The sequence below is a fragment of the Ciona robusta genome, chromosome 3 (assembly GCF_009617815.1).
Source record: "Ciona robusta chromosome 3, ASM961781v2".
NCBI lineage: Eukaryota > Metazoa > Chordata > Ascidiacea > Phlebobranchia > Cionidae > Ciona > Ciona robusta.
The window spans coordinates 6,398,594-6,411,557 of record NC_143237.1 but is presented as its reverse complement, the minus strand read 5'-3'; the positions used below and the strand labels follow the sequence as shown (position 1 = coordinate 6,411,557).

At 33.5% G+C, this 12,964-nt stretch overlaps 1 protein-coding gene across 1 annotated transcript; it reads right to left on the bottom strand.

Moving 5' to 3' along the window:
• Window positions 1-394: 394 nt before the first annotated feature.
• Window positions 395-12,905, bottom strand: LOC149738622 (protein PAT1 homolog 1-like). The gene is made up of 21 exons (XM_089874472.1): window positions 12,750-12,905; window positions 12,348-12,444; window positions 11,497-11,583; window positions 10,968-11,193; window positions 10,552-10,657; window positions 9,053-9,160; window positions 8,580-8,704; window positions 7,719-7,896; window positions 6,773-7,006; window positions 6,251-6,438; window positions 5,759-5,890; window positions 5,220-5,361; window positions 4,550-4,661; window positions 4,228-4,328; window positions 3,782-3,850; window positions 3,519-3,592; window positions 2,807-2,972; window positions 2,294-2,368; window positions 1,748-1,867; window positions 1,503-1,585; window positions 395-1,105 (listed from the first exon to the last, which is right to left on the bottom strand). Exons 1-21 carry the CDS (start codon window positions 12,786-12,788, stop codon window positions 883-885), a joined length of 2,685 nt encoding a protein of 894 aa, XP_089730598.1. The 5' UTR covers window positions 12,789-12,905; the 3' UTR covers window positions 395-882.
• Between the last annotated feature and the right edge of the window lie 59 nt (window positions 12,906-12,964).

Below are 12,964 nucleotides of genomic sequence, written 5' to 3'. Positions count from 1 at the left end.
AAAAGGTTTAGGGCGAAAATTTCCCTATGAACCTTTTTGTTTGTACAGAAGGTAACTCATACACCTCGTGCCAGCTTACGAGTTACCATGTATGTTACTTTGTGGGAGAATTTTTAAATTTTTTTATGTATGGCTGTTAGTTTGGACAACCCATTAGCGACCACTAGGTTGGTGCAAATTCCATTAAGTGTCTTGGCAAGAACACATACGCCCACAATGGTAGCAGTGACGAGCCTTGAACCGCTTGGCGAAAAGATTTGTATTCAAAAAACGTTCTTAAGCACAATGAATTTGCTATATATTAGCAGCTCGGGGCGATGGACCAAATCTGGTGTAAATTTCAAGTCACCTGGCATTCTGTTTAAACCAATTGGTTATTAAATAGAATCATTGATTTAGTTGCAATCATTTTTATTATAATCTGTTGGTATCAATACGATTTCAGTTTTTAACGATAAATTTTGTCATTAGACATAATGTATGAGCAAACGTACCAAACAAACAAAAAGCGGTGATTACATAATTAATTATCAAATGCAGGGCCCAGAGAAATAAGTGCCAACAAAGATTCTCGCAAATACATACTTGGTCATTTTACTATTAGTCTGAGCCCTGAAAAGAAGCATAACTTATGTCACTTCTAAACTTTCCATAATAGAATAGGTACAATGGTTAAATGGACGCCAATGATCACGATACACAAAATAATTTGGTCAAGCACAACTAAGTCTACAAAGAAAGCACAACGTGCAGTTTTAAGTAGTATCAACAAAATTTTATCTTTGAAAAACGGTAATTAATATGTTAGGAAAACTGTTAGCCACAACAACACGTGAAATAACTGTATTTTTACTCCACTATTTCTAAAAATATTGATTGTTTTCATTTAATTTCAAAACTCTTTTTCGAAATTAACTGCTCTACTGACGACTTGATTTTTTCCGATGAGTTTTTCTCAGTGGGTTGGCTAGATAGGACCTCAAATACATGATACGGAAAGTTCTCCAGCAGTGGGGAGGGAGTGGTTGGGCGGGCATGGCGAGAACCTTCTTTTGGGTTCGCGACTGCAACTATGATGTCCGACACATTGGAGACAAATTTAAACCTGAAGAAAAAAATGAGCAACGTTTAAGTACAGTTTTTCAAAATACCCCAAAATAATACCCTTTTTGCATGGTAACTGACTTACTGTACTCAGAAAAGACCAAAGTTAGCATGCAGAACGTCATAAGCGTGTGGTAAGGACAGTTTCACTTTTAACAGTTTTTACTTTTTGTACCATGCAAATAGGATATAACAAGACAAGTTAGTAATCAAACAGGAAACATAATCAACATATAAGACAAATTTCGACCTAATTCTAACAAATTGTTGATCCATAATGCTGATAAGTTGTCATCCCCCAAGGCAGAAAACCAGGCGAAATTAAAAATGTGTGACAATACATCACTTTTCCATTAAAGAAAATATTCTGCAATGCAAATATTCTTAGCGAAACTTACCATTCCTGCTTTTCTGAATCTTCACATGAATTAAACTGAGCACTTCCTTCATGCAAAAGCTTGCATATGATTGACACTCCAACCTGTAACAATTTAATACATGGCTGATACAACAAATATGTGATTGAATAAATGAAGGTAACTTACTTATCCTTGCTGGGAAATAACACTGATAACAGGATGACAAAACATAGTAGCAAAAAAAAATCTTTTCAGAAAAGTTGTTTTAAATTGTAAGATCTTACTTGGTCCTTGACTGCTGCAGTGATGGCAAATGTTGAGAGAAGTGAACAAAGTTGAATGAATTTTGCTCGGTCAAGAGATGAGAGAACAGAGCTGATGGGAACGTATAACTCGTGTAGAACCTAAAATTATATATATATATGTGAATTTGGATACTATTGAATGAATCTAACTTATTAAGCCAACCTTGTAGTAAAAGCCAACCTTAGAAATTATAACATAGGCATCATGTTCCATGCATTGAACAACCCATTAGTGACATTTATATACCGTTAAGTGTCTAATTGTCTTGCCCAAATACAGCTTATTTATCCTTGTGGTAAAGGCCAACTTTAGTAATTATAACATAGGCATCCTGTTTTATACATTGGACAACCCATTAGTGACATTTATAAAAACTGTTAAGTGTCTTGCCCAAGAACACACTCATGCACGATGGTAGCAGCACTGAGCTTTGAACCTGTATACTTTGGTTTAAAGGTACATGCTTCAACCAGTGTGACATGGCATTCACCACACACAACATATTATTGAAGATAAAAACTTACCCCATCTCTTGCATCACGTTTGATCAATATTGCAAAGTGTGAGAAAATCGATTGAATCACAGTTACAGCATGTGTCTGTGGAAAGTTAAACCAATTTACGAACCATTGTACTAACCTACACCAGTGTACAACATTCATAAAATATCATTAAAATGCCAATGTTGTTATAAAAATATCAGTAATATACCAAAAATATCATTTAAATACCAAAAACATTATTTATATACCATTTTTATTAACAATTGTATTTACCTTTTTTTTTTAATTATTAAAATACTAATAATATTATTAAACTATCACTAATATACCAAAAACATCATTTATATAATTTTTTTTATAAAATACCAATTTTATTTTTATTTTTTATAATTTTTCAATTTTTTTTTTTATAAAATACCAATAATATTATTAAACTATTACCAATATACTAAAAATATCATTTAAATACCAAAAACATTGTTCATGTAACAATTTTTATTTAAAAAAGTTTAAAAAAATTAATAAAACACAAACTTGTGGCAAGAAATGGAGAGTTCTTCCAATTAATTTCTTTCCCTTCCTGATCTTCATCACTTGGAAGATAGGATCATCATGAAGATCGAACGCCATCCCATCATGGAGGTCGAGGACATCGAGCATCTGTCTCGTCTTCGATTGAAGATGATCGCCCAAGCTTCTCCTGGAAGGAATAATATTGGAAAAATTATGGTGGGGAAAATGGGACATGTTTAACACATAATATCCAAATATCCTGTTCGTATTTTAAACAATTAACAGCGGTCTATAGGAGTAGTGAGGATTCGGCCAAATGGAACGAGAAAATTAAATGAAAAAGTGTCTCATCTTCCCCCACCATACTATAACTGTTTTTGTCGTTGTTAAAACTTGGATTTGTAACAGAAACTTCTATGTGTGTTCAGCAAAGCTGATACAAGGCATGTATTTAGCATGCGGTTCACAAAATATTTCGTTGCGAACATTTAAAGTTTTATAAATTTGCGACGAACCAGGACCCACAAACCATTGAGTTTGAGCCTACAAAAATATTTTTATAAAATTACAAAAAATCGTATTTTTGTCAAAACAGATCAAGTTAAAAGTTACTTTAATTTTAGGCCTACGAAAAAGTTTCTTGTAAAATTACAAAAATTGCGTTGTAGTAAAAAAATGTTGTAAGTTACATTGTGGATGTTTTGATAAATTGACTCGATATATATTTATTTACCTTGCGCTTGCGTTGGGTGGGCAGAGTTGGATTTGAGCTTGTAATTCTTCCATTAGTACAATGATCTCATATGCCTGGAGAAACATCATTAATTAGTTATGCTGAACCAGAGATTTTTAAAAACAGTCCATGGGAGTCTTGAGGATACAGTTTTATAATTCTTTGAAAGTTTTTTGCTAACTACCAAACATGACAAGAAAACTTACTACCTAATGGGACAAGGGAATTTTAAGTTGTTAACATATTAATACAGGTTTAAATACCTTTTCAATTGTTTTGTATACAACAAGTCTCTTGCTTAATGCTTGCCTTGTATCAGCAGCATCCCCAGCCTAAAGGAAAAACATAAATAATTTAAATTCAATAAAATAAGCTGACTCTGCTGTGGTGTCTCTTTCATGCACTCTCTATTTTAAAAATTGCTATTTTTTTATGCAATTTTGCATAAATTGGTAATAGCAATAACATCATAAGTGACAATAATACTGTACATAATAGATGCCAAACTTTTTTAAATTGCTTTGAAGACAGAAATATTTAAATGCATATTTCTAGGATACAAATCTAACTTATTGGCTGTAACTTTTACTGATTAATGCAGTAAAGAAAAATCCAGAGTTGCCTTGCCTACCCCGCCACCTAAATTTTGGTGCCTTTGCTTCACATAATACTTGTATACGTAATATAAACGTAATAAAATATATCTTACAGTTTCTTCATCTTGGTTTGCAGTTTGAACAATGTCGATTATTTGTCGTGGGTTGTAGACGCTTGATGTTGTGAGTTTGCCAAGTGAGTTGGAGAATTGAACTAAAATATTAAAGTGTCAAAACATTTTTAAAATGTCTGTAATAAATTCTGCGAATTTGACCCTGATCTGGTGCTTATAGAGTTAACAATTCTTGTGTAAAAAATACAGTAACAAAATAGTGAAACATATATCTTTTATTATACAATTAAATAAACTTGATTTTTTTCTGCTACATTTTTTAAGCAGTGATATGATGTTTTTATGTTTTAACCTTACATACCTGGAACATATTTCCGGTTTTCCAAGTTGGGTTTGGTTGGTGTAATAAGACGAGCAGGTTTCGATTGATCGCTGTTTAATCTTCCCTCTCTTAATCTACGCTCAATGTAATTCTGAAATAAACCACAAAAAAATAAAACACTAAAATTTTAATGAAGAAAAAAAACAATAAAAATAAGTCAACTATTTAAAAAAATATATTCAAAAAATTAAATATTTGAAGAAAATATTGTTTTCAAAAGCATATGATAAAATAAACAGGGCATTAGGAACATTATTAAAATTCGTATTCGAGCCATTAGTCGAGAAGTAGAAACACCAGCGCTCACGAATTACCACGGTAGTAATTGAACAAAAATAAACAAAAAGGCTCAACAACAATACACAAATGACTTTGTAATAATAATCAGTGGTTATTATTGTAATATAAACTTCCTGTTCCTGATTAGGTAACTTGGCAACATTTTACTATTAAACATCTTTTGTAATTTAAACTTTTTGATTTTTAGGAATTCTTATGTCATTAAAATGCTCTTCTTAAATGGGAACTTAATGAAAAAAAAATCTAAAATAAAAATTTGATGAAAAAAATGAAATTGATGAAACTCTAAAATGAAAATTTGATAAAAAAAATGAAGAAAAAAAAACGGAATTCACAATAAAACAATCACCTGATAATAATAATCGTCAATTTCCGGTCGATCACTCTGTAGCGCCATCATCTGGATCCTGATGACCCAATCCTTCTCCTTCTGGTTCATGATGTTCGCGTACGGATCTCCGGGTATTCCGATCCTCTCCTCATATTGATGTCTGGAGGAAAAATTTGTGCTTAAATACACACAACTGTTGCTTGAACTGAAAGTGTACTTGGATATTACAACATTTTATAGGTAGACTAATAAAATTTTTAACGAAAGTTGCACAGCTTAATTTTGTTGTTGATTTATTAAGTATGGATGACAAAACTTGTATGAGATGCAACATATGCAACTTTGTGGTCATTTTCTCAACCCATAAGGGACTACTCGGTTTAAGCGATTCCCGTTTACTGTCTTGTTGTAAGACACATACTTATAGTGCCACAAACTTATAGTGCCTTGAACCTGTAACCTGCGGTCTGCAGGTGAGTGGTCCAACCACACATTATCATACTCAAGACAAAAAAACACCCCCCCCCAAATTTTTTACAAAAAATCTACTACACTACCTCTTATAATTCCTGGATCTTCCCATGCTATCATGTCCTCCATATCTCTGTTGTCGCATCCGGACATACTTGCTGTGCTCAGGATGAAGATGACCGGGGCCAAATTGTGGGGCAGGCATCGGGTGCATGAATCTGGTTGTACAGATTTTAACAAAATTTATCAGGCTTTCAAAATTTTAACAAAATTGTTATATAAGATTTTATAAAATCTTAGAAAATTATTATTGAACACAAGAATTTAACATTTGCCACAATTTTTAAACCATCTTATAGTAGGGTGGGGAAGATGGTACACTTTTCAATTCTATTTTTCCGACCAATTTGTTATTAAACAAAAAACATTCCAACAAATATTACATATATCCTTGCGTCTCTTATAGACCGTTGTTAATTGTTTAAAACACGATCAGGATATTTTGATATTGTGTGCTGAAGGATTCCCATCTTCCCCCACCCTACCATACTAATCAAAAATCCACCACGTCCACACACCTTTCATTATTGAAGCCTGGCATTTGTCGTCTCGGCACGGGTCTTACCCCACCCGGTGGGAGGTGCATTTGGCGCGGGTTGCTCATCAAGCGCGGGGGTGGAACCATAAACGCACGAGGTGACCCAATGGGACTTGGATGGTTGGGCTGTGGTGTGGGGGGTCGCATGCCAAGTCTGTTCATTATATCCTAATATATAACAAATAAAATTTAAGTATTGTTATACTTGGTATGTGAATACAAAATGGGCAATGCTTATTACTAAAAATCGATATCATTTTCAAAACTGTAATACCATGGGACAATGGTTAGGGCGCCTGCTTCTAACCTAGAGGTTAGGGGTTCAAGGCTCATTGCTACTACCATTACGGGTGTAGGTGTCTTTAGGCAAGACACTTAACGACAATTGCTGATTGTGCAATAACAAAAGTGAAACTGTGTTTATCAAAAAAAAATGACTACCACACTGCAAAAGTTTAATTTTCGTTTGAAAAACAAACTTTAAAAAAATATGTGCATTTACCTGAGCAATTAGTGGATTCATTGGTTGTTGGTTTGGCCAGACCACATTTCGGGGTTGTGGGACCCCGATAGGCATTCCACCGTTTATAATAGGTGGCGGACCCCGGATGAAAGGGGGGAGTCTTGGAGGTGGAAGTCCGGGAGGAAACTTGAGTGGAGGATGGGGAAGAGATCCTGATGATCCGGATGTATTGATAAGGTTTGGATGAGGAGGAGGAGGGTGTGTTTGTTGTTGCTGGGGAAGAATGGGTTGATTAGTTGGAGCTGTATATGGTTGCTAAGTTTGAGAGGAGACATTCAAATGGTAGGGGGGACCGCATATTTTAAAGACATCGAGAAATTCAATCAATTATTAGAGTGTTGCTTGAGAGAAGAGTTAAGAGAAGACATTCAAACAATTTTCAAACAAACAAACAGTTTTATTCAAACATACAGGTTGAGAGAAGACATTCAAACAATTAGGGATGTGCCGAAGATGTAAAAGCTTTGAAGCCCCAAGCATCAAAAAAAGCAGATGCTCGGACAGGAGCTTTTGAGTTGGGCTTATATTTATAACAATTATAATAGGGAGGATCTCATATTTGTATGGCATTTCAAGACATTTAAACAACTATAAGATTATGCTAGGAATTTAAAAGGATCTGCACTAAATTATCATTAACCAACCAAAATCCCTAAGAATGTCACATAAAATTTATGTCTTAACAGATGTTAAAGAAATTCATTACTTTTATCTCAAGGATGCATATTCAGCCCAACAGGATACCTATGTTCTATGTAATAGAGGCAGGCCTTTCTTAAAACACTTCATAATACATTGAATTTTCTAAATCGCTGGTCGTGAGTATCGACTCTCTAAATTTCTAGTAGTGAATTCCTTAAATTGCTAGTTCTGCACTAGTAGGCCTCAAACAAAATAAAAAAGTGAAGATTTGAAACCAGCTAACCTGTTCAAGATGATGCATCATGTTCATGATAACATGTTTTGGAGGAGTTCCTATCGGCATATTCGATGGGGATGGACTTCCAAATAATGGTGAAACAGATCGTGGAGGCAGGGATCTATCTACGGGATCATGGTTGTTGTTACTTGGGATGCTGATGCCATATGTGGGGGAAGGTCCTCTGTGGAAGAGAATAAGAGAAATTATATTTGATGACTTATGTAGTGGGGTGGGGAAAATGGGACACCTTTTTCTTCATTTTCTCATCCTATTTGGTAGTAAACGAAAAAAAATTAAAAAAATTATAAAACCATGTACCTTTGTCCTTTCCCACATACCGTTGTTAATTGTTTAAAACACAATCAAAATATTATGTTCTAAAAGTGTCCCGTCTTCCCCCACTCTACTATAAGTGAGGTGCTATTACAGGAAACAAGGTTTTTAAAAGGCAGAAGAGGCAAGTATAGTTGGATACACTTTCGTTAAAAAATCTAAATTATTGTGAATTGTTATGTTCACAGAGTAACGCAGCTCAGATAATTGCAAGGTAGGCCTTTCTACCCTGCCACCACATGTTTGGAACTTTTGGTTGCTGTGATGCATAGCATGTATAGTACACTAGTACATAGGGCGATCTGGTCTATATCTTCAATTTTTATAACAATAACATGATAATTACCAAGCTGAACCAATTGCTCACAGAATAAAACAGTTCAAACTAATGGTAATGGCTTTCTATAAGGGTGAGAGCTTACTGAGACAAACGCCAGGAATCATTGGATTTTGTCGAAGATTGACCCATTTCAACATTGCAACATATGACATAAAAGATTGTTTGATTTTTTAAATAAATATAAAAGCTACCTAGGTGAGGATGTTCCTTGCATTTCTCGCTCTAAGTCTTCAGCCGAAACTACAAGTGGACTTGAGAGCAGAGACGGTCGGTCAAAGTCAGATGTATCACGTGAAATGGATAATATAGCTTCGTCCTGTGCAGTGGGTTAATAGGTAACTAAACATTTTACAAGCATTTGTGGGAAATAGGAATATATGTTTAATAGAAGTATAGCATATGCTATGTTTCCTGGGGTTTAGGCCATAATTGACCCGTTCGTAGAAAAAAGGCAGAGTACTACTGCATAGGCCTCACCAGACGTTGAAATAATGAAACCGGTTAAGTTGTTAACCTGTCATCTAATATTTGTTCACAGCATCAGAATCGTTCTTGTACTTATGTTTATTATTGATTGTAACTGTTAAGACCAAGCATAACAAGAAAATAGGACGAATACATGACACTCTGAGTCATGTATTAAACGGTACAGTCATATTTTCACCTCAAATTGTAAATTTCCGTTGTCGTTAATTGGTTTGTTATCCACTGGTAAAGTGAGTGAAGCAGAAAGAATGCTTTGGCCTAAAGATGACTCATTCCAAATATTTCGCTGTAAAAAAACAGATGTTTAAGATTTTACAATTAATTTTATGCTGGTATTGTAACCAGGTATAATGTAATACTTGAAAAATATTGTTCTAGTAAAAAACCTAAATTTTATTTCAGCAACCTTTATCTGCCATAGGGCGAGACCAAAGTTAGTATAGACCAAGTTAGGAAACGGCGCTCGTGTCCGCCATTACGGAGCCCACAGAGCGTGAATCGCCTATACAAATGCATGGTCGGCATGTGTTCATTTAGTTCTTGTAAGCAATACAAAGCTAGAAAACACGTATAGCGGTTGTTTTAACATTTAAAATATAATTTATAATATAAATCTTGTTATATAATATAAAATCTAGGAATTAATGTGGAGTAAATTAGTATTTTGACTGGTTTTTGGCGTACAGTGTGGTTTAACAGGGTACTTTACGTTGTGGATTAAGATTAGCAGCAATCAGCTTAGTTTACATAATAGTATATGATCATACCTACGAATCTACAGAGCCATTCTTTACTATATTTATAATCCAACATGAGTGGACATGCAGCTCCAAACTGCTTAAGTACTAGCAGATAAGATGTTCGCGTTTTCCGATTTCATAAAGACCCGGAACGCAAAAAAGGTAGCTTACTAATTCAAGCAGAGGACCAAAAATAGTAACTCAGTATTGTTTTCCTCAATGTCACTTCGCTATTAGGCAAATTTTACAAAGATACCTTAAGTTTCGTTACCGGGTATACGTGTTAAATTTGTGAGCCAAAAAGTAAAATCACCGCAATTTGCATGCAAAACTGCAGCTAGATACACCAGTTTATGGTAATGTTATGCGTTTTTGTTTGTATTTTTATATTTTAAACATGTTCTTTTATGTTTTTGGTTAGTAAACTTGATATTTTCTGTTTTTTTACTCTTTAATCGATTGAGTGTTCAATAAAAGTTGATTATTTTTGTGAGGTTTATTAATTGTGATAATATAAAACATTAGTAGAAAGCCATTTTTACGCGCAGAAGTGCTTGGTTTTTAAAAAATCGCAATATTTAAACGAAAAACAGCACTCAGCAATGATAAAATGCTATGCTGTGGGCTCTGTAATGGTGGCGACTATGACGTCATAGACGCGAGACAATGGATAACAAGACTCGTTGTTTTACAATCCGTTTCCTAACTTGGTCTATACTAACTTTGGGCGAGACTTGAATTTAAACTAAACCGAAAAAAAAACAATAATAATACATAACAAAATATAAAGAACCTACATTACAATTGAGGGCATAAAACTAGAATGCAATAGAGTAATATCCTAGTAGGACAAATTGTTATATATAGTTAAGCAATAAGGTTACTTGCACAGTAAAATGAAATATATTAGAAATGTTGCCTAAACTCAATTACTTACCAAATTATCCGAAGTATAAAGATTATCTGGTCGGTTAAATATGTTGGAAACATTTGAGTTGTTGAATCTTGGACCTTCATCCTCACGTGAGTAAAAAGGTGGCAACCTGAGATAAAGGTTTAGTTGTATTTAATGATATGAATAATAAACCATAATGTAAGAACAGGACTTCATGAAAAAAAAAGGTGTTTTTTTTATGTTAATTTAAATTCAATTATCAGAAAATGCAAAAATTGACAATAACACTTCCATATTTTTAAGGAAAAATCACACCCTAAAAAACATGACCGGAATTTTTTTGTGTTTACATACAATTTATATGATACAACAATAAAGCACATGTTTCTTGAAAATACTCAAGCCATCCATCAACAACGAAAGTTGGAACAAGTTATAAATAAAATAAATTTGCTCACTTTGGGCTTGCAGCGAGATGAACTGACTGGGGTTGTCGCCGTAAACTGACAATCGCTGGGTCGATCATGTCTTGATCCTGGTCACTGTTTAGTACAAGTTCCTCCACAGCTGCTGCTAGCTGCTGATTGGACCGTTCAAGTTCCTCATCGTCCAATTGGAGCGGAGAATGAAGAGATTCGAAAGTAAACGGTTGAAGGTCATCAACTTGGTTGTTGTTTTCAGATTCTGGATATGTAAAAGTGGGATCAGAATTAATTATTTTACAAGCTTGAAAACATCCAAATATTTCATTGGAGTTGTAATATTTGACACAAAGCGTTTGAAAACTGAAAACTTCCCGGACAAGCAGTGACAGATACACTTTACATATACTGATATATTGATGTAAACAATAATTGTTTGTTGGGTGCTGCTCACAAGATAAGATACTACTGCTATAATACAAATTTAGGCAAAAGCAAAAAAAAAGTGACGTTTAGCTAACAGCTTAGAAGTTCAGGTTTGACTTGGTACATCCCAAGTACTTACCTACGTTACTATTTATTTCTTGCTTTCTACCAAGCACACCTTCATGTAAACCAACTAATTGATTATGATCAAGTTCCCAATCTTCCTCTGGAAATAAAGCAAGTTCATTTTGTTGGTTATTCTACACAACCGTTTATAACTTTATAAGTGGTTTATCAAGTGAAAAAAGTAAATCAAACAAAAAATATAAAATTATATATACATATATAATAATTGCTAAAATCCGGCAAATTTAAAGATAAAAATTATCAAATCAAAATGCGTCTGCTGCTGTAGTTTATTGGCTGGTCACAAATAAAGTAAGTTTTACTCAGTTAGCATTGATTTTCACAAAAAGTGTTTAATATTTAGAAAATATTACACATTTAATCTACTTTTTAAGTTAGTTTACAAAATAAATAAAACTTGCTTTAAGTATCAGCTGTGCCAATACACACCAATAAAAAGTAGCCATCAATTATTAACCATTATGGTGAAGGATATTACTATTTTATTAAGCCATACAAGCATTCTAAAACAGTTTAAACTGTCCACAAAACTAATAAAACTTAACTTTGCGGTAACCTACTGTACAAACACATTTGTAATTAAATTGTACCATCTTTAGTATTTCCATTATATATATAACTTTTTCGAATAATTACACAACAAACATATTTGTTTTTTTTGTCAAATTTGTAGATTTTTGTCATATAATATTTGTATGCTTATATTTCCACCCAAAAAATATGCAGACTTTGGAATCTAAATTTTATGACAATTTTTCAAGACACCTTTATAATAATGAGGTATGAAAACTTTTTCAAAAACTTCACATGAAACATCAAGAATTAGAAACACGGACCACCTACCAACGGCTCCAGATCCAAATGTATCCTCATTTAGCAAGTCAATATTATCTTGACCAAAACTTGCTTCGTTATTCTGATAATTGTCCATACCAGCACCCTGTTTATCATACACAAAAACACTTTATGATTGTAGGTAGAAGCAGAACCTCGATAAAATATAGCTATATGCAGTTTATGCTCTTTAACGAGTGTATAATTCTGTTATTTAACAATTTTTGAATGATAAATAATGTTATATTTTGTAAGTAAATGGCTATGTGTGGTAGGTGGTAGCAACAAGAGCAGAAATACGTATATATATTTGCTCTCTTAACTTTTCTACACCTACAAAACTTTATGAAAACAACTGTTTTAGAGTATGGGCTAATCACATAAACAGCATACACTAAATTTAAAACTTACAGGTGTTGAAGAAATATGTTGTAAGTATACGTCGCTCATTTTTCACCAGATTTCTGTTCCAGTACATATCTATTGAAACATTTGGAGCAAGACAAAATGCTTACTGAGATTCTAATCTTAACGATATAAGATAAAAGAAATTTTTAAAACGAGTTTATGCAAATTTGAAATTAACCTACACTTGTCTATACATTGGCACTTCGTTTGCCATTACA